Source organism: Astyanax mexicanus, chromosome 20 (assembly GCF_023375975.1).
Source record: "Astyanax mexicanus isolate ESR-SI-001 chromosome 20, AstMex3_surface, whole genome shotgun sequence".
Taxonomy (NCBI): domain Eukaryota; kingdom Metazoa; phylum Chordata; class Actinopteri; order Characiformes; family Acestrorhamphidae; genus Astyanax; species Astyanax mexicanus.
Window position 1 is genome coordinate 28,083,902 of NC_064427.1, and position 22,818 is coordinate 28,106,719.

The following is a 22,818-nucleotide window of genomic DNA, read 5'->3' on the forward strand; positions in this document are numbered from 1 at the left end:
AATAAATCATTTGACTCTGTATGACTTCTTTGAGGTGACTTCATCAGCTCAGCTCCAGGGGCAATGACAATGGGGCCAAGCATCAAACAACAGCATCTCAAAACTTATGTTCCCGACACCCCACTGAGCAGCATAAATCTTTAACTGGCAGCAGAACGGTGAATCCCTGACAGCGGCGGCTCTGCAGGCACACAACCATGAAGAACTTCACGCACTGGAGATGAATGTGAAGCTGCGGGAGCTTAGCTTTCACTGCTGACTTCACTAAACCTGCAGGTTTTCTGTCTCACTCGTTATACATATTCCTTCATAAACCATAAAGTGATCCGAGATGTGTGTTTGTGTTTTATTGCACAGTCATCTGCAGACTTAATTACAGGTATAGGGAGGCAGGCGAGCACATTCACACACCCGTACGGGAAGATATTACGAAAGAGAAAAAGCTGCAGATCAGAGAACTGATGACGTGGTGTCTGGTTATACTCTTTTCTATTGAATATCATTCCCACAACAGCAATTATTGAGACCATATTATTATAGATAGTATAGGGTGGGGGAGAAGAGGAAAGAGCTCTGGCTGTTTTTTTTTTTTAGCTCAACATCTCCCCCTAGTGGACTCCCACTACCGAAAGAGTCAAAGGCTCTTGTTTAATACAAATTCACAAGGAAAATTTACTCTGGCCTGTTAAGGTTTTACATACTGGGATTTGTACCACATGGCAATACTGATTTTTATTTTATTTTATAATATATATTACTGGAACAACATTGTCTTTACCTTAATAAAAAGTAAAGTTATATTCTGTAATACTGTTTTCAACTGCAATACTGTTTGAAATGATGTTGTTATTCCAAAAGAACAATTTAAGCGCAAAAAAAATAATAATAATTGGTGACACTCAACATTCAACTGGTCAGTGTCTTGGCATTTCCACAATATGTCCAGAAAAAATACTTTAAAATATTGTCATATCCATTCTTATAACAAACGCTAACTTAAATATTAATTTTACTGTATGTAAAGCAGTATTTGAGTTACATGTATTTATTTTTCTGTGTCTAAACTATAAGATACGTGAAATATTGTTTTTTTTCAATAATATAGTTTTCAGAAGTGAAGAAAGGAAGTAATAAACTGTAAAGTTTGAGAGGGATGAACTCTAAATATCTTTCACAATATTAAAGCAATTTCAGCTGCATCTCATTTATGTTTTTGAGGCTACACTCAAAATGTATTGTTCACCAAGAGATGCAAAAACAAAAAGTTGAATAAGTAATCTAAGTTGAGTTGTTTTAAAAACGCTCTGCAATAAATTGCTTTAGAATTTTGGATTTGGATTCATTTAAAAATGTGCAAAAGTCAAAAAATTATAAATGTAATAATTAGTTTTTTGTGTAAATAAGAAGTTGTAAAATTTAGAAAAAAATTAGCTTGTTTTTTAGTTGTAGTTACTTACAGCATCTTTTTGTTGCCATTAGTCAGAAGATCCACAGAAACCCATCTGTACCATGTGTTGCTCAGGCACGTGTATGATTCAGAAGATTTTTATATTTTTATATACGGTGGCCTTTTGTGATGTATGTCAGTATTAAAACAGCCAACACTGCAGCCTACTGGTCAGCTTTATACATACCTCTCTCCCATATGCTCATATTTTTGTAGACACAAAATTCTGATTTCAGTAAACATGCTCATGTCACTGCATGCAACCAAATCCTCACAGCAAAGCACCAAAACTGGGTAGAAAGTTGAGTTTATCCAACAAAAGCAGGATGAATTTACTGTTAATATTTTTCAAAAGAAAGAAGTATTTAAAAGTCAATAAATAAATGTATCCATATAGTGTATAATAGATGTGTCATGATAACAATTTTATGTGGACAATATAATGTCCATGAAAGTACTGTGATAAACGATATTATTGTCTTATTGTCAATTTTAGAGCAATTGTATTTCTTTGATATAAGTAATGATAGCATATATAGCATAAGAATGCAGTTACATTTCTCTAATCCTTACAGGTTAATTAGACATTGTAATCTGAATATAGAAATATTTTAATATACTTATAAATAAAGCACAGATAACATAATAGTGATGTTTAACCAAAACTAACCATTCTACTATCCTTAAATTTACTAACACTCTTCATTTTCTGGGCCAATATGATCCCAGCTAAGTTTTTTTTCTGTAGTTACTATATGTTTATTCAATTTAAATTAAATTATCAGCTGTTCCGGCATTTTTATAATGTTATATTAGTATTATATAAGTATTATAATATTATAAGTGTTGTGTTGTTAAGTTAGGGCCTTAAGTAAAGGGAGTCAAGGGATTTAGAGACCTCAACATTATTACCACACAAATATGTGTAAAATATTGATATTTCTTATATGTTATGCATGAACAAATGAGACATTTGAAATATATTTTTTTTTACGTATTGTCTTTATCAAATTAACAAAATATGATAAATATGAATCATAAATCTAATGTAAACCCTTTTTTCAAAGACTTTAAACACTGAATGGAATCAAATTGACCCCAAAGATAAAAGGAGGGTTAATGAAGATTATTATTGTTAACATTCTCTTCTGGTTAAAACACAACAATGAACTATGGAATGGGATATTGAGAAAAGCATGAAAAATGATTGTCCATATATTGAAAGTTAAGTTAAGTAAAATATATTACACTTATTGTGGTGTAGTTTATAATCCTATTACAATATAACTCACCGTCCAGCGCTGCACACAGCCTCTCCTCCACGCTGATAGGCCACTACAAAAGTACAGAGAACACACACACATGAATCACACTGTCATACAAGACAATCACAAACCACAAGCATCTACCACACACACACACACACACACACATAGAGAAACATCTTATCATCCCCCTATTTATTCTCTTTACTAATGCAAAGAGAATGCACATCCCTTTATGACTCATGTGATCCACCTACACTCACAAACAGCCGTGATGTTCACCTGTAACGGTGAGCAAACAACATCTGGGGAAGGCAGAGGAGCACACTGTGATGCAGCAGAGCCGGGGGCTAGCGTACGCCAATTGTACGAGGAATTAAAGTTCAAACGCATCCTAATCAGCGTGTGATTAGTCACTGCGACCACATGCTAGGAGCCCTTCCCTTCCGCAGTGACAGCACGAGGGGGCAGCTCGGGTCTGTGGTTAAGGGAGTGCTGAGGGCATGCAAGGATATGTTGAAGCAGCTCAGTGCACAGTAATCCTCCCTCTGAATACACACACACATAAACACACACACACACTAACATACACACAAGCATAAAAAATTATCAAAATTCCATAATTTTTGGTCACCACTAACATTTCAGGCACGCACACAACTAGACTTGGCATGTAAAGCATCTAAGTGGGCTCTGAATAAATGAATGAGTCTTTTTTTTATATTGCACATACTGCGCATCGTTACTGTAAAAAATAAAAATAAAATACAGATATCGTATATATATCACTGTCCATTAGGGGTGTGCTATATTGTATTGTGTTAGTTCAGAAAAGTCCAGAAATCAATATTTATTGGAATAATCCTGGTTTTTAATCACAGTGTTCATGGATCTTGGCATGTTCTACTCCACCAGTCTTACACACTGCTTTTGGATAACTTTATACCACTCCTGGTGCAAAGATTTAAGCAGTTCAGCTTGGTTTGATGGTTTCTTATCACTCATCTTCCTCTTGATTATATTACAAATGTTTTCAATTTGGAAAAATTAAAGAAACCAACCTTTTTTAAGTGGTGTCTTATTTTTTCCAGAGCTGTATCTACTAGAGACAGGTTATATCTGTCCAGTATCATTCATTACTTTAAGCACGGATATATGTAGATTTTTGGAGTGCATTATTAGTATCAATTTTCATTTTGGTTGCAGCTGTTTTGTCATATCGCAGTATCATTAGTATCATTATCGCGAAAATACCATAAAATATTGTGATATTGTTTTAAGGCCATATCGCCTACCTTTAAAGTCCAATGAAAGGAGAAGGTTGTTTTTGGAAATTTATATGGACGATAATGTAAAATGCGATTTTGTCAGCGATATTTCCATTTTTCTTTATTTTTTTTCCTCAAGTTTTTTATATATCATTTAAGCTTCTATTGATTATGTAGAAATCACACACAATCACTTCAAATCATTTTAAAAGTTGTGAATATTTGCTTTTTTCTGTATTTTTTTAATTAACATTTTGTAAATATACTTTTTTATTTTTATTTCCTCAGAATTACATTATTTATTGTGGCAACATTGTGAGTTAAATGTGAAGGTGATGAAAGGTACGCACGCATACCTGTTGTGGTGAAGGTAAAGGATGGGACTGCAGATAAAGAGACAGGCACACAATACAGACAAGAGAGAGAAAGGAAGAGAGAGAGAGAATTAGCAATTAAGTAAATCAAGTAGCCATCTATGATATAATCATTCCTGAGAAAAAGGCAATTGTAAAGTTAATACACATATATACGCATAGAAAGTGTTACTTCTAGCTCCAAATTAAAGGCAAACCTTTTTAAACTGTATTAAAAAAATTCAAAATTGATGTTGATGAATTTCTACATGAAGATCAATACATCCTATTAGAACAACTGAACCATGTGAAAGTGTGTGTGTGATATAAAGGTATAAAGATAATGTGTTCTTTATATGTGTGCATTAGTGATGGTTTAAACTGAATGAGGTAAAATTTTCAGCCTTAATATGAGCAGCTGCTGTGCTGAAAGAAGGAACTGCAGTTACAACAAAAAGGCTGAGAAGTGAGTTAGAGTTCCAGCAGCATCACTCTGACTCTACCCATAACCCCCAATCCTCTGCTCCAATTGCCTGACACAAGAGCAGCTCATCAACACACACACACACACACACACACACTAAAATGTCAGCTGCTGAATGTCAGTGGCGTCTCTGACGCGCTCCTCCTCTGATCATCAGGCTTTTTGAGCTCGGCTAGAAAGATTACCCTAACACTTTTTTTCCAGCATGTTATCAGTTTAGCTGTCTGCCTTGATTCCAGGATGAAAGGGAATGACAGCAGCGGCGGAGGGAGAATGTGATGGAGGCCAATGAAAGAAATGAAATTATCGTGGTGACACCGCGGCATGGTGTAATCTGTGTATAACCCTTGGCTCAGAATGAGCTCCAGCTTCCGACTGCACCTTTACAGCCAATCACATATGACTTTCATTAGTGTGTTATTTCAGGCTAGATTCTCTAAATAACGATACCAACTGTTGTTTTATTCCTGAACTGAACTAAATTCTGAACGGATCTAATCACTTCTAATCTCAATGCAGTTTTTACAGCTTTCTTTTAAAAATCTAAAAATTAAATTAGTCTAAATGAATGAAGTTTGATTTGTAGTAATAGGCTGGAGAACTACTTAGGCTTAAGTCTGGATGGTTGGTGGTTTAATTCCCAGGATATTTCTCCCTCAACTCACGTTGGGTTGGAGATGGCTTCATCTTTGTGCTAGAAAGATAAATTCTCATTCGATCAGTGAAGATTAGATGGAGAGTTGTGGTGAAAGTTGGTGACTGTAATGTGCTTTAAACCCTGATGTGTGTTCATCTTCCATTAATGCTTTTTAGGACATGTAAGAACCTTTAGGTCACGTGGATCACACATGTAGCCAGTCCTAAAATGAGAAGCTGATGTTCATCCCAAAAAGTTACAATCATACATACATACATACATACATACCTTTGCGAATGCCAGCATAGCTGCTGCTGAGGCCGCTCCTCTTCTTGCGGTGGCGGTAGAGCCACACACTGAAGACCATGAGCACCACCCAACACGTGGCACCGATCCCAGCGATGAACGCTGGCTGCTTCACTACATCAGAGATGTTAGAGAAAGTGTCCTGGTCATCCGTGCTCTCCAACACCTGGCCAGATGAATCTGTGGAAACGACAGCAGGTGCATAAACGGTCAAAGTTAATGCTACAATAAATGCTTAATGAGCCATTTTAGAAAGGAACCACATTTAGACTTTCCTACAGCAGCAAAAAATATATATAACTGAGCTATAAAGGACATCTGGGGACATGCTAATGTTGTTTAGATGGAAATGAAGAGCACTGCTAACTAATATTTCTGTCAGTGACCCCTAAAACCCAAACAGCTATGAAAGATATGAACAGATCTGTCCGTGAGAACAAACTGATATAATGTAATGAACCATGCAGATAAGAGCTCTGAGGTAGCAACAATCTCACTTATCTATCTATGTAGATTTCTAATATCTAATATGTTTCAGGTTCAGGTTTTGCAGCTGTGCATGTGTGTAGTGTTTTGTGTGTGTGTATGTGTGTGTTCCATCAACAGAACTGCTGAGGCAAAGCTATAATTATTTGCGCCTACTTAAAACCCCAGGAACCCAGCGAGTGCCAAGCCAGTTTTATACACTACAAACAGCAAAAATCTGTGAACAACTCAAACATCAGATCAACAGCTAAGACCACTGTACACATGTTTGTAAGGCTTTGCCAGGCTCTATTTGCAGCGGAATAAATCGTCACACACACACAGAGAGTGAGTACGGTGTTTGTGATGTTCGGTGATGTGTTTTGCCTACACTAACTGCAGATTTTGCAATTCTCACTAGAATCTGGCTTCATGTTAAAGCTTGCCTGAACCACTAAGCTAATTGCTGTGTTTAGATGTGTTTACGTATTCCTCTCTCTCTCTCTCTCTCTCTCTTTATGTGTGTGTGTGTGTGGGTAAGTGTGTGTGTGGTATCGCATTAGTTGTGCTTACCTAGCTGAAAAAAGGTGACATCACTCTTGACCCCTGGGCCTGCTCCGTTGCTAGCGGCGACCGCTACGCTGTAGCGAATGCCAGGGGACAGGCTGGGGATGACGATGGAAAAGGTTGAACCATCCACAGTGCGGTTGATGTGGTAACGGGTCTCGTTGCCAAGACACCAAATCTATAGGGGGGAAAGGGATGTGGAAATGATTACAATTTTTTTTTAAATAATGTAATATTTTAATGTTTTATATTTGTTCACAATTGGTCAGAGGTGTAAAAAGTATTCACATTCATTACTTGGGTAGAAGTATTGATACTTGGGTTTAAAATTCTTCTTTAGAAGCTTTTTACTCAAGTAAAATTGTACAAGTACTGGTTTTAAAACTAGTAAAAGAATAAAAGTTAAGTAATATAAGGGGGAAAATGCCATAAAAAAGCATAGACACCACAACCTCAAATAATACAAAGAAAACAAGTATATATTTATAAAGTTTTAAGAGTTCAGAAATCAATATTTGGTGGAATAACCCTGGTTTTCATGCATTTTGTCATCTTCTCCACCAGTCTTACACAATGCTTTTGGATAATTTTATGCCTTTACTCCTGGTGCAAAAATTCAAGCAGTTCAGCTTGGTTTGATGGCTTGAGATCATCCATCTTCCTCTTGATTATATTCCAGACTAATTATTTTGAAGTGATCGCTTATTTTTTCTAGAGCTGTATGTCCATTGAAAATGAATGCATTTTAATACAAAGCTAATTTATTAAAATTAAACCTTTGTTGGGACATTTCAAGATCTCGAGTTCTTTTGTATAAACCAATAGAGGGTCGGAAAGCTATATATTTATACTTCCCATCCAACCACAATCAAATTCACTCTATCTAGATGGAGAGATTTTTTCTGGATAGGTTTTATTTTAAAAAATGATGAGTCCGAATAAAAAACAAGAAATAACTGTGATAGTTAAGGAGTAGAAGTAAAAAAAGTTGTCTGTAAAACTTGAATCACTCTAGTCAAGTATAGATCAAATAAAAATAAAATTGTCTACCTAAGGAACATATTGAAGTATTTGTACATCTGTTACTTGACACCTCTGCCATTGATGCATTGGCCAACCATCTCATTCACTTTATTTCTTCAGGCATCAGGTTGGTCACTAACCAACCACCAGGGGGCAGTATACAACTTCTGCTGGGTCTTATTGCCCCCATGCTGTATTTCACTGTGTAGTATACAGTACCTACTACACCATTGCCATCCCATTGTTGACCTGATATACAGTGCAGCTGAGCTCAGACGTTCCCCTATTACCTTGTACTCCTGCACCGCTCCATTCTGCTCCTCCACTGGAGGCGGTTGCCAGGCTACCACGATGGCTGTCCCGTTGGTGTCACTCTTAGTCACAGTGACCCCACGTGGGGCACCACTGGGAGCTGCAATGACAGAAAGAATATATAGAGTTAAAGCTAATGTGAAGCAGATTCTTTTTTCTTTCTTTTTTTTCTATTGCAATTTATTTGCCCCTGGTTTCCAGGCTATTGCATCAGTCGGACTCATTGTACCACCAGGCCCTTTCATTATTTTGTGTGTGAATCATATAATGCCATTGCTGCATAGGCATGACCTGGAATTGTTTGGGCATAGCTTTATTTATTTATTTTTTCCTGTGTTGAACAATGTTGTGTTGAGTCCAGGTCTTATTGTTGGAATTAGGAATTTATTAAATGGACTTTCTCTTAAACCTTTAGGGAAGGACTATGTGTGAAATTTCACTCTAATCGCATCTCCAACACCACTTTTCTTCGTACTCTACTCGTTTACTGTAAAATGTTCTATCCCCTGGAGTAACATGAACATACAAACAGTGAGCTGCACTGCAAATATGTATCTTTACGAGATCAGGAAATGGCTGGGGGAGCTCAATTTGCTGCTTATTCTACTGGAGAGAACAGAATTAATTACAAAGTTGCAGTGTATATGCAGTGTGGTTCTGACACAGGGCTGATGAGTGTAATTAGAATGAGTCAGTTCTGCTTCGGGGCTGCGCTGCTTAATCACTTTGTGCTTAAATATAATTCAGACTGTGTGGAAGCCAGTGGCCCAGGGCTGGGCCTTGCTGGAAGAGCTCGAAAAGCAATTAGCTACACAATTTGTACCTTTCGCTGCTACAGTCCGCGTGGCACAATGTGATACGGGGTGTTGGAGACAGTTGCCGTGAAAATTCCCCAACAAGAGCTAATGTTACAAACACAAACAGCACATTTACTGCAATCAAAATGCCTGGGCTCTACGCTAGCTTAACTCTGCACTAGCACCATTAGCGATATCATCACTGAAAGTAATCTATGGGTTTCTAGTTTAATAAAAGGCTCGTTTTCTGGTGCCTATAACACATGAGCTGGAATAATGATGAGCGGTGTAATCTAGCCGGTTAGTGGCGTGTGAATAATGAACGTGAAGCTTGATGAGGCAGAGAGGAGGCATTGATTGTGAGGAAATTGGCTAAGGAGTCTTCTTTCGCACCGCGGAGAAAGCCGAGCGACTCGTCTGCGGGCTGTACTCACCCTCCTCCAACGTCCGCGCAACTTTCACCTCGCTGTCCACACCCTGGAACTCATCGAAGAACGGGCGCACTTTGAACTCGTAGGTGACGCCCTTCTTGAGCTGAGGCACCACGGCTCCGTCCTCGCCGGGAGTCCGCACCTCGAACACGCCCCACTGACCCCGGGGCTCACCTGAGTCCGACGAGGGCCGGTACATAACCTTGTAGCCTTGGATGTACTGAGACTGCTGCTCCACCTAGAACACAGAGATGAATTAATATTTACAATACTTCTGTGACTGAACATTATTATAAGCTATTTGATTATTTGACTGGATTTGTGGTATTCTGTTATAAGACTCAAAAAGAAAGTTTAATATTTGTCTGAGAATAAAAACATAAGTAAAACCATGGTTCAGTTGATCCTTTTGATCTCTTTTGATTGGACCAAATTTTGGTCCTTTGGTCCAGACAATGGTTTATGGCACCTTTCACATTTGCTATTTTGATTCAGACCCAGAGCGCGGTGAGCTCGCTGAAACTGAATGTCAGTGGAGGGTGGTATTTCGAGGTTCTCTCTAAGCTACGCAACTGTTCAACAAAAGTAATTACAGAGTCTGCCTCCCCCTCTGCTCCTTCTGGAACTCCTCACGTATATCCTCACATTTTCATGTCTTAAAACGACTCTCTTGGTCCATTAGCCTCCTCTGAAGCTGCGCCTGAAGTTTTAGCATCTCAGCCAGGACATCCTCCGTGACTATTCTTTCTTCGTTCTGTACGATTCGTGTTTCTGCCTCATCCATCGTAGAATTGACTTCTTCGAAATCATAATTTTAATGGATTTGAGCTGGGATTTGTAATCTTGTCAAAAATCCTGTATTTCTCTAAGAGAATAATCTCCACATTCGCTCCTTCTGCCATTTCTTCCACTCGTCCACCATCTTGGACGCTTGGTAGCATTAACAAAAGAAATGCTACTGCCAAAATCAGCTTTGTTTTCATGTTTTTCTAGATGTTGGTTCAATTTTTTTAACCCTTTTTTAGCCTAGTCGCCATACCTTCCATGCAGATATATTATCCACTATTTCATAATAACTTTAAAGTTATCTTGAAAAAAAAAAAAAAATCTTTACTTTTATAGTTGCAAACTGATGTCTGAAGGTCCAGGCAAAACAAAGTTTCATGCATGTTTGCCTGAGAACACCTAGACATAGAGGACTTCTAGATCAATATGCTTTAAACAGATACATTTAATTTTTTTTAACAGAAAAGCTTATACAGCCCCTTTAATTAAAAAAACACACACTGAACAAAATGAAAAAGTTGGTGAAGGAGTAAAACTTTTTTTCTAATCCATTTGCCATCGACCTCTTGCAAGTGTTGGACTAAAGCCAGCTCTCGTAGGCCTGCATTGGGATTCTGTATAGGAGGGCATAATTAAGGAGCACATCGTGGGCAAATGGCAATCTCAGCCTCAATAAATAACACGGCCTTGGGCTGCTGTGGGCTGACTGCCTGGTAACTGTGGAGACGGGACGATCCTGAAGCAGACTGTGTGCCTGTGTTCCCCTGCAGCTCCCACTCGCCGCTAAACCACAGCGTGAGGTCAGCAGCAGCAGCTCAGCAGCAGCAGCCGATTCCTCACATCCTGAGATACTGGAGACGATATGGCTGCAGGGCATGCTGCAGAATACTAGCAAAGAGAAGCTATCAGAGAGCATCCAGAACCAGAGACGTTCGTTCTACAGGGCAATGAGTGAAGACTGGAATGGTTAGCTCCACTGAGGGTTTCGCTAGCTGTGTGCGCAAATGCATCTGATCTGAACACAGTTGTTTCACTACCACTGAGAGGTGAAGAGTGAAAAAGTAGCCAATCCTGGTTTGCCTAAGTCACAAATCAAAGCGTCTGAAGAATCTTACGCTTTCCTCCTCCTCACTAGTGCACATTATCTTCAGAACACATCAGGCTATAGAGGTGTGTGATACAGCCTGAAAATAATCACGGTATTTCAAATATTTTGAAAATTTGAAAAAACAATAAAAATGAAGCTTTATTTATTATAACAGTTTCAAACATTCATAACTTATCAAGACTTTGATATTGTATAAGAAATTATAAGAAAATACATAATGTAACATAAAAGTGATTAATGTAACAAAACAACTTACCAGAAGACTTAAGTTTAGAATATTTAGAGCATAAATATACAAACTGCAAACATAAACAAATACACAAAGAAATCCCCCTAATGTTTTATATATGTTGTGTCTACAAACACTACAAACAGACACAATACAGATTTCAATTATAGTTTTAAAAATTATAATGATATTATGGGAAGTGGTGCTTAGAGCACTTGGTTACCAATAACAGGGTTGTGGATTCTACACTAGGATTTGGCAACCTGCCACTGTTGGGTCTTAAACAATGCCCTTATCCCTTATTAACCTTCCCCAGGCACTGCAGCAATGGTTGCCCACTGCTCTGGGCACGTGTGCTCACTGTTTAAAACTGTGTGTGAGTATTGTGCTCGCTAGTATGTATGTGTGTGTGTGTTTACAAATTCCATCTGTGCCCACCACAAGTATGGTATATATGTTCTTTGGCTTGTCTTACCATTTATAAGATGACAAGACAATTTTGCACACCCCTACTAGTCGATAACGACAACCAAGACGTTTTTTTTTTCTTTCAAATATCTGAATAAAAAAAATTCCCAGCCAGATTCCAGAGATGCTGACCAGCATCCAGATGCATGTTGCCCCCACCAACTCTGTCCCAGCTAAACTATTTACATTCTGCGTCTGTGTTTAGAACGCTCGCTCTGACGTGTGTTTATGTCAGCCCATTCATCAAAGTGAGCACACTTCCGTGGGCCTGGGAAGGGGCTGAGAGGCAGAAGAGCGGAGAGCGCTCTGGATTGTTTAAACAACCTCTCCCGGCCGCGCTGATAAAAACTCGTTTTGTCAGCACAGGTGGTCCTGGTTAGTCCGCAAGTGGGTCTGCTTCAAGTGGGCCGACTACGCAGCATGAGCCGGTTCGTGGCGAGGAACTGATCCACTCACCGTACACTGCTTAACATAGTGCTGAACACACCGAACACGCCCGATACTCTCTGCAATAACAAAGAGCCGTGTGTTGCTGACAGACTTCAGGCTAAGAGGGCTCTTTGTAAACATAGAGTTGATTGGGTTAACTGAGAGTAGAGCAAGAGGAGAGACAGAGCCAGACAGGGAGTTCAGGAGGAGTTGAACTGGTAGCGTTTCAATGCAAAGATCCTGATTTGGACCGTTTATGATTCAATAAGACAGATTGATTGTAAGCATCAACATATTATTTTACAAGCCTTTTTGGATCTTCGCTGGTGAATGGTGACTTAGATTAAACTGGTAGGTGGGAGGGGATAACAACTGGTGGCTGTACCTGAGTGATTGACCATTAGTTTTGGGGAGTTCTTAGGAAAGTTTGGACATTTTCTAAGTATGTATTTCATGCGGCAACACAAGCAGATACTGATGTCTTAGATTACTGTATTTTACAGACTATAAGGTGCACTATCAATAAACGTCTATTTTCTGGTCTATTTTCATACATAAGGCGCACCAGATTATAAGGAACATTTAAAGCGACAATAGTAAGGAACAACGGTGTCACCATGTTTCACTTCTAAATCAGCAGGTCTCGCCGCTGGGTGGGAGGACCTAGGTAAACAAAACTATAATTATATAAATATAAAAAGAAGAATTTAAAAGTCAAACGAGAACTAGATATTAATATACACAGATTTCTCTCTCTCTGAAAACTGTTTATTTGGGTGAGTAAAATGCTTCCACTTATTTACAGTGAGCTAAGAGTTCCAATATTTTCAACAGCGCGATGAGCAACGGCGGGATGAGCAGCAGTGAGATTAGCAGCAGCGCCGTTAGCAGCAGCGCTAGCGGTGGTTAGCAGCACTTAGAGCTAGTAAATGCCACCCAACAGCATTAAACTGAGGAACCCTGAGTGTTCCGGTAACCCAGGGTGCTATCACCTCTGCATGGCAAAAGAGCTATTGTTGGTGTTAGCAGCTAATGCTAATACAGCTCCAGCCCCGGTGCTGAAGAACCAAACTGAAACTCCTGTATTATGCTGTACTTCAGCAGAGTGGCTTTACTGCTCCTTACAACCTGACTAGTAAATTTCACACATAAGGTGCACTAGATTATAAAGGTGCAATGTTGATTTCTGGGAAAATGTAAGGATTTTAAATGCGCCTTATAGTGCGAAAAAATACTGTGCGCCACATAGCCACTTCCGACTAGAGATACACTTCATGAACAAAAGTATTGGGACACTTTCTGATTTGGTGTTCCTTTCAAAATCAAGCTTGTTGGGTTCGACGACTGATGGACTGCTGTCTCTTACCGTCCACTGCACCCTGACTGAGGAGGAGGAGAGGATGGTGGGGTTGTGCAGGTGAACCACCACGTCCCCCAGTTCTTTCTGAATCTGACGGTGGTCCACGCCCTGGATCGTGGGAGGGGTGTCTGTAGATAAAAAATAAAATAAAAATCAATGGAGAGAAAGATCACATGTTTTAGATCACTTATACTGGTGATTAATACGTACTTTTAGAATAAAATGCTAAAAAAATGTAATGAAATTAATTAGAACATAGGAAAAAGCACGAATCTTCAGGTCACCTTGTGTCCGAATGGCATCCGTGATGGGGCTGGGATCACTTAGACCGTATGCATTGGCTGCCCTCACCAGAAAGAGATACACTGCGCTGGGTTTTAGACCCTTCAGTATAAAGGACTCGGTCTTCACATGGTCAGCAAGGGTCACCCAGCTGCTTCCAGAGGCATGGCTAGAGTTAGAGTTAAGAGAGAGAGAGATGCACATAGAAAGAGGGAGAGAAGAGAGAGAGAGAGAGAGAGAGAGAGAGAGAGAGAGAGAAAGAGAGAGAGAGAGAGAGAGAGAGAGAGAAAGAGAGAGTGAGAGATCATTTAGTGAAAACATCTCAAAAACATTACTGAAAACATCTCAAAGATGATCCTCAGGAATCTCATGTTTAAAAGCACAGACAGAAACACACACTTAACCCACCTGAAGGCCTCAATAACATAAGAAGTGGGTGTGGCTCCATTAGGGCTAGCCTTCCAGCTCAGTGTGACGGAGGTACGAGTGACATCAGTGACCTCAGGCTTGGAGGGTGCGCTGGGGATCAGGTTTGGATCAGTTGGTCTGCCAGGCTGCACTGCCACTCCAAACTCTGACAAAACACACAACCACACACACATACAAATCTCAGTACAATGCTATCTAGTGTTAGCATGCTAGATTACAGAGGTCTACACAAAGCACACATAGACAATTCCTTTTTTGATGCTCTATCCAGTACCTTCCACAGCCAGGTAGGCCTTCCATGAAGCTTCACCGCTCGGACTGGTGGCCACACAGGTATACACTCCCGTATCCACGAGCTGCGAGTCAAAAACAAACAACCCACTCTGAAATCAAGTGCTTCCTCTCATAATAGACATCTAAAGATGAGCCCGTTTGAAGCGAGCGAGAGACAATAGCGGTTGAGTATGAAAAGAGAAAGTGTGGGAGTTTAGCCTGTGCCATTAGAGGCAATTTTGTAGATTGCTGTGGAGGAGCGGCGCTGGATTGGCCATACGGATGCTCAATTGAATTGTTAAAGGTCTCTGTACCCGGAGCGATGTTAGTAAGTGCTTTATAAAGTGTGGCATTTGTGTATTGCGTGGAAGTGCATTAGTGTTCTGCGTAGCTGTGGGTAAGTGCATTGTGTGGAAGTGTTAAGTCAGTGCACGGTGACCTAAAGTTCTCTCCATCAAACACCAACATTCTAATGTCACCGGCTGAGAACTGAGTGAACTGGGGAGGAACATTCTTAAAAGTATGAATGAGGACACAGTGTTCTTGAGACATGTGAGTGACAGGTTCTAAAACAGTGTGAAAGGGGAGGGGTAACTTTCTAGCACAGCTTAAACTGCTCAGAATATTATAGAGCCATATGAATGGGGGTATATTAGAACAGTATGACAGAGGAGGAATATTACAAAAGATTGTGGTGAATGACATAACTATTCCAGAAATCTGTAAAAGGGGAGAACACTGTGGAATAATGTGAACATCTTCTAGAAACTTCTGGAATGATCATCTTCTAGAACAGTGTAAAACGACTGCAGAGATTATTATAGACCTTTGCAAATCTGAGCATTTTAGAATGGTGTGAAAGAGAATGAATCTTCTACAACAGGGTCAACGGGGAAATATTCTAGATGAGTGTGAATAGCAATTTAGCAATCTAGAACAGTGTGAATAACAGACCTAATTTAGAATAGTGTGTATGGGGGACACTATTCCAAAACACTGTGAATATGAATAATATTCCAGAATTGTGCCAGTAAAAGAAATGTTCCAGAACAGTGTGAATAGTGGAGAATATTTGAGAACCATGCAAATGGGAACATTCTAGAACAATACGAATTGATGAAAATATTCCAAAACTGTGTGAATGGGGAGACTATTCTAGAACAGTGTGAGCAACAAAAGTATTCTAGTATTTTATGAATAGAGAGAATATTTTTAACATTGTGAATGAAGGTAGAAAGTTCTGTAACTGCGTGAACGGTGTAGAATATTCTAGAACAATGGAAACGAGAAGACAAATTACAGATTGCAGAAAATGTTCCAGAATAATGTGAATAGAGAATATTCTAGAATGGTGTGAATAATTGGGAAAATTCTAGAACCATGGAAATGGGAGCATTCTAGTAAAAATACAGAATGTTGAATACTCTAAAACAGTGTGAATGGGTAGAATACTCTAGAACTGTGTAAAATACTCTGGAATGGTGGGAATGGGACGACTATTCTACAACAGAGTGAATTCCTGATAATATTCTTGAGCAATAAAAATTATTGACAATAATTTGGAATAATGATACTGGATTGGGGGTGTTCTAGAACAATGTGAGTCTAGAAGAAGTGAAGATTACTCTAGAGAAGCGTGAACAGAATAGAACAGGGTACTAGACTGTAAAAGAACCCAGTGTGTACTAGGACCAGTTTGTTATCAGTGAACATTCTGGAACACATTGTGGTATTCATACTGCTTGTCCTTCACACACTTGCACTGGAGTTTGTGTATCGGTGATCGCTGGGTCACTGAGCTCTGTATTTCGGGTTCTGTACCTTGGCGTAACGGATCTGCAGCGCTCCGCTGTCCAGCTGAGTGATGCGTGAATCGTGAGTGGACACAAGCATGCCGTCCTTCCTCCAGAGCAGGGTTGGCGTTGGTGTTCCTGTTGCTACGCAATTCAGCAGCACCGTCCCGTCCACCGCTACCGTCTGGTTCTCTGGACCCTGACGGATGACAGGAGGAGGCCGATCCGAAACCACTGTTGGGAAAAGGAGATAAAATATATGAGTACGAGGAGAACGGGAGCAGAAAACAGACCTTCAAGATAATGAGGGAGGAGAAGAATGCTGTAAACTAGTTACAGGGGGAGAAAAATACAGGGGAGTAAATAAGGCGAGGTGGGTGGCGGTGGAAAAAAAGAAAAGAGGCAGAATTACTGAAGGTTCCTAAAAAAGCCTCGAGCTACTGGCTAATCATTTGGCAGCAGTGCCTGCCTGACCTACACCAAAGCACATCCAACAAACAGCTAATAAAAAAAAATCCCATTTAGACGGCAAGCATTCACTTTCATATCAGTGGCGAAATGGAAAAAACACCAAGACTGAAAAGGGGGTGAGGGGAAGGCTGGAAGAGGGGGGGTTACACCTGAAAAATTGCCTGAGGCTGAGACGGCCGATTATTAACATAGACGCGGAGTGGAGAAAGCATGGAGGAGGGGAGAGGAGGTGGGATAGAGGGGTGGACGAGTGCAGGAGTAGCTGGGCTAGATTAAATCAAACATGCTCCATCCTTGTTTCATTTCCATTAAGTGTAATTGAGTGTACACTGAGTGTGGGGGACCCATTTCGGGCCTGCCTGTGCATCTGCCCGTGCGTCTGCGTGGCAGAAGAGGCAGAGCATTAGCATTACCATATCATTACCCAGCGTCCAAAAGCTGCCACTGCTCCTCCAGCCGCCCAGACAGGCTCTGCCTGGTGCCACCCCAGGCAATTATGTTCATTAAACTAATATATGTACGCAGTCCAGCCACTCACTCGTCCAGTCTGTTTGTGCAGGGGGTGAGCTCTGTTTGGCTGCCGGGTGATGATGCAGGTGCAATTACTTTTTTTTATACCAGCACTGAAGGCAAGAGCAGTGATGTTAACTCAGCTTTTTAATAACTGTTGTGATAATTATTGTTATCATTTCTAGTGCCAACTAGGCAAGAGGTCAGAGCGATGTCTCGCCGAGGCGGAGGAGTGAAAAGAGTGTGTGGATGTGTGCGTGTGTGTGGGCCTATTTTTTTTTTTAAGGGGGTGGAATAAATTGGCAAGAGGGAATTACAGACAAGGACACTGACAGTCTTTGTGTATCCGGTTGCCATAGAAACCAGCAGCATTTTTGAAGCAGTGTGTCTGAGCCTCATTCTCTAGCAATTATTACCTGAGGCAAATGCAGGACAGCCAGAGAACCCCACCTTCCCGCCCCCAACCCCCCTGCATTTACAGTCAAAACGGAAAGACCAGCGAAAATGAAACCTGTAGCATTCATTCATTCTACGCTTATGAATACCAATATTAAGTGTATAAACTTTACAGTAAGCTTGTGCACAAAGCAAATTAAACCTTTTTTTTTACATTGAAAATCCATACAGCCCATAGCAAAATTGAGGTTAACTAACCCCTATGTCTGCAGTCTCCCCACATCTATAGTACCTTACTGTATATGATAGCTAACAGCAAGAAATAAGCGTAAAAGAAGAAAACTGCCAAATTTAAAAAACAACCTGCAGAAAAATAGCCAAGAAACAGTCTAGTGCTAATCATTCACAAATTACTTAAGTCATCAGCATCCCTCTCCTTATACTATAACACTGTTTAACCCTTTCAGACTTTGTGTCCTTTACAATAGACATTATGTTGTTTCGTCCTTTTTTTAAATGTTTGTTACCTATAACACTGATTGACACCTGTTGTCCATCACAACAGACATTTACAAACAAATGAAAAAGTTTACCAGCCAAGGAAACAGTAGCTTGACCACACCAACTGGAAAACAGCTCTAGTACACGGCATGGCATGCACTCTAGCCAAGAAGGAACTGTAAAGGCTTATTTTTATATTTAGTTGATCTAATTTAGAACACTTTATTTGATCAAGTTAATTTACGTTTTAATCATAGTTTGTGAAGTAAAAAGGTCAATATCAGTTAAAAAAGTAACAATGTTAAACTCAGGTTTCCAATGCAATGGATATAAAAAAAATAAATATTATACGATCACGTTTAGAATTGCACTGTATTAGATTTTATATTAGAATAATTCACTAATTCCTGTTGTGTGTGGATTACAGAAAACAATATTCCTCACAATTATTTGGATTAATAGTTCAGTTCTGAAAGGGTTAAATCGATCCATTGATTAAATGTGAAAATTTGCGAAACACAATCTCTACCATTGCTGTTGTTGCTGAGTGCAAAAGCAATCTTTCCTGGAAAGTAAAGACAGTTGCTCCAACAAAAGCAAGATAAACTCTTTTAAATTCCCTTGATTTTAAAAGTTTAAAATAATATAATGTCCCAATACTTTTGTTAATATATTGTACATATATTTGTATGCATGTAAAAACTCACAACATAAGACATTTAAAAAGGCCTAGATGATGAAAGAACATTAAATAGACGCATGGACGGTGGTCTACACGCTTCACTTGTTTTCTCCCACCAAGATAGGTAATGATGAGTAATCCAGTAATACACAAGAATATACTCATTATGGGTTTTATTTTTCCATTCCCATGTTTCCATTCCCACCTCCACACTGTCTTAATCACATGTCATATCAGCAGTACAGTCACTGTAGGTGTGTGAGACAACACTGTTTGTGTGCGCTCTCACTCACCGTCTGTGACCTCCAGCAGAGCTTTGGTGATGACACTGCCGGCGATATTGAGCGCCTGGCAGCTGTAGAGGCCTCCGTCTGAGCGCTGCACGTCCGTGATGGTCAGATCCCCGGTCTGAGACACAGAGAAACGACTGGAGGGCTGTGGGGGCTGGTAGGAGAACAGCAGGTTCTGCATGGAGAGGAAGGAAACAGATCCAATAGATAAAAAAAGATAAACTAAGAGAAAGAAATAAGAAAAATGCTGTACAAAAGGAGAAATGCAGAAATGGCTTAAAGGTTTTATTGTTTATATTTATATCAATTAATATGAATTATGTTTTACACTGTAACTCATTAAAATATGCATAGAGATTATATGGAATGTGTATGAAGTAAGAGATACAGCTCTGGAAAAAAGAGCCCACTTAAAAATTCTGAGTTTCTTTGATTTCTTTGATGAATTAAGATGGATGGTCACAAGCCATCAAACCAAGCTGAACTGCTTAAAATTTCTGCACCAGGAGTGGCATTAAGTTATCCAAAAGCATTGTGTAAGACTGGTGGAGGAGAACATGCCAAGATGCATGAAAACCATGATTAAAAACCAGTGTTATTTCACCAAATATTGATTTCTGAACTCTTTATGAATATGAACTTGTTTTCTTTGCATTATTTGGGGTCTGAAAGCTCTTTATATTTTTAGTTATTTGAGCCATTTCTCATTTTCTGCAAACAAATGCTCTAAATGACATTTTTTTTATTTGGGATTTGGGAGAAATGTTGTCCATAGTTTCATAGAATAAAACAACTTTATTCATTTTACTCAAACATAAACCTATAAATAGCAAAATCAGAGAAACTGATTCAGAATTAATTTTTCCAAAGTTGTATCTTTCATTTCAGAGGTTGGATAAGCAGGTGTGTACAAACTTCTGGACACATAGGGCTCTTTAGAAAGTGGAAACTCTCTAAAATGGAAACAGGAAACATAACAGGTGGTGCTTAGAGAGCATCTTCTTACCTGGCTCCCTTCTCTCTGCCAAAAGATGGCAGGCTGGGGGTTCCCCGTGGCCTCACACTGAAAGGTGACCGTTCGCCCCACACCCACCACCTGGTTCCTGGGGCGCACAGCAAAGGCAGGAGGCACTGCACATGGAACATAAACACAGGGTGCTATATCAGGGCAAAGCAGAACGCAATACTGAGCAACACAGTGTACTAATCATCAGAACTGTATATAGAAAGTTGCTTAAGAAGAAGATCCTGTGACCATATCTTATATTCAAAAAGGTATATATTATATGTATTTATAAAATGACATAACACAACAGCAGCATCCCTTTCATTTCCATCAAAGCATATGCAGGAGGACAAAATAGCTTTTACCTTTTTGAATTCAGACACATTTTTTGATTTACCCATTACTGCCATCAGAGCTGTCCCAGCTTTAATGTGAGATATATGGAGGATGGAGGAGGATGGTGATGGGATAATGATGTTAAGCACTCAGACCTCGGCTTGTCACTAGCTCTATGGAGGATGGGTGGAGGATGACAACTTACCAGACATGACTAAAAAAGAGAAGAGACAGAGAAAAGCAGATGATGAGTCACAGTCAAACACATTCATCCATCAGTGCTTCTTTTATCTGCACTTTACGGCCACATTATGAAGTGATCTCAGTGGAATGAGGACACATAGCAGTAGAACTTCTCATGAGTGATGAACTGTGAATAACAAGGCTCGAGTGAAGCCTTCATTTGGTGGGAAACAAACACACATACTTATACACAATCCTGGCTTTGAAAACTAGGCTATTCATTTACAGTACTTTTTTTCCTCGCATTTGATGTTCGCATAGGGTTATGTTCAGAAATTGGCATCATTTATTTCTACAAAACGTAGAAGTGGACTGTGCATGGTACCTTTAGGACTGATATAGATATAAAAGAAGAGCTAAAACACTACATATAACTTTATATGCCGTAAATGGATGGGTATTTCTATAAAAATGTATTTTATTACAGTACATATTTCCAATGTATATATACCTTAGGGGACTGCTTGACAACACTCACGCCAGTATAAGGTGTGAGGTATTATCTTGTAAGTCTGATGGAACACTGTGCTCATGGATCAAGGAAATATGAGCTATCAGAGTTGGAGCAAGGCCTGATATTGGATGCCAGATGGATGGCACATTCCATTTATAATTTCACATTTTCAGTGTCATATGTGCATAGAAATACATCATAGATGGCATTACCACCCAGAGTGGACAGCACAGTGGTAAGATTTGCCTAGAATTGTGGATGCAAATTAAAAATTCATCAATGAAAGTCACCGTATAATGATTTATTTAAGTCATCTTGGAACATCATGATCATTTTCAGAACTACCAAATTCAAAGAACAACCCACAGAAATGAAAATAAATGTTTTTCTGTGACACCACCCATACAGAAAGATGCTTTTATGACAAAAAAACATCATGAAACAGAGTCAGTGCTATAAATACTAGCTCTTTTTCACCATTCACAAATTACTCCAGTCATCAGCATCCCTCTCTTTTCACCACAAGGCTGTTCAAATGACGCTCAGGGATCCAGCTTCGCCGCACTTTGTGGTAACTGCAGCTGACCAGTATGGCTCAATATCTCCCAGTGTCATCAGCAGCTCTGGAATGTTTATGCAAGTCAAACTATGCGTTAAACCCAGACATCCCAACTGCACAAACAGCGCAGGCCGTGCCGTGTGCTGGTAGGGGTGGCGGATCAGCAGGGAGAAGCCGTGTTGATATTGGCTTCGGCCGAGGCCCTTAACCCAGCTCTCCCTTCACAGACGTGTTTTTATAACGGACCGCTTTGATTAATATGTGAACAGCGGACATCAAACTACTCTGTGCCCTGCTCCCAGCATGCAGTGCAACAGGAAGAGCACATTTCATCACTCCCTTAACGTCCTGTTAGTTCTGCTTTTGGTCAAGAGCAGCTTGCAGGCTACTCTGTTCGTCAAAATAAGTGCTTTATGTCAAGAAACAAGATCCTTCCTGAGATGTGCTTAAACCCAGGAATTAAAGGATATCATTCATGATTAATAGTGGAATAATTAACTAAATCATTGAAATTAAATGTGCAGATTAAAAAAATAATTTAATTTACATACCCTGTTCCATGCTAGGCCCAAAAATACATTTAAAGATGAAAAAAAAAAAAAAAAAAAATATATATATATATATATATATATATATATATATATATATATATATATATATATATACATAAACATAAATCTGACTGATAGTCTAAACATACACTTGTACAAATTTCAGTTGTTTTAAAGATGTTCTAAAATGGAAAACTGTATTTATCTTGGCAGAGCTTAATAGTTTAAGCACTCTGTGGAAACAGGTGAGGTAAACACATGCTAGGCTAAAAGCTAACTCTGGCTAAGACTAGCTGGAATCTTTTGA

The 22,818-nt window shown here is 39.4% G+C and overlaps 1 protein-coding gene across 2 annotated transcripts in view; it reads right to left on the minus strand.

Annotated features, from left to right (window-relative positions):
* Positions 1-22,818, minus strand: part of LOC103038694 (roundabout homolog 1) — a 356,100-nt gene that overhangs the window by 17,146 nt on the left and 316,136 nt on the right. For both annotated transcript variants that reach the window (XM_022681288.2, XM_049468390.1), the window contains 13 exons: positions 20,369-20,493; positions 19,366-19,537; positions 16,541-16,746; positions 14,721-14,802; positions 14,426-14,591; positions 14,020-14,186; positions 13,742-13,863; positions 9,359-9,593; positions 8,106-8,227; positions 6,799-6,970; positions 5,743-5,940; positions 4,337-4,363; positions 2,740-2,782 (listed from right to left, as the gene is read on the minus strand). In XM_022681288.2, the coding sequence (XP_022537009.2) occupies positions 2,740-2,782; positions 4,337-4,363; positions 5,743-5,940; positions 6,799-6,970; positions 8,106-8,227; positions 9,359-9,593; positions 13,742-13,863; positions 14,020-14,186; positions 14,426-14,591; positions 14,721-14,802; positions 16,541-16,746; positions 19,366-19,537; positions 20,369-20,493 (1,837 nt within the window). The remainder of the gene's footprint in view (positions 1-2,739; positions 2,783-4,336; positions 4,364-5,742; positions 5,941-6,798; positions 6,971-8,105; positions 8,228-9,358; positions 9,594-13,741; positions 13,864-14,019; positions 14,187-14,425; positions 14,592-14,720; positions 14,803-16,540; positions 16,747-19,365; positions 19,538-20,368; positions 20,494-22,818) is intronic.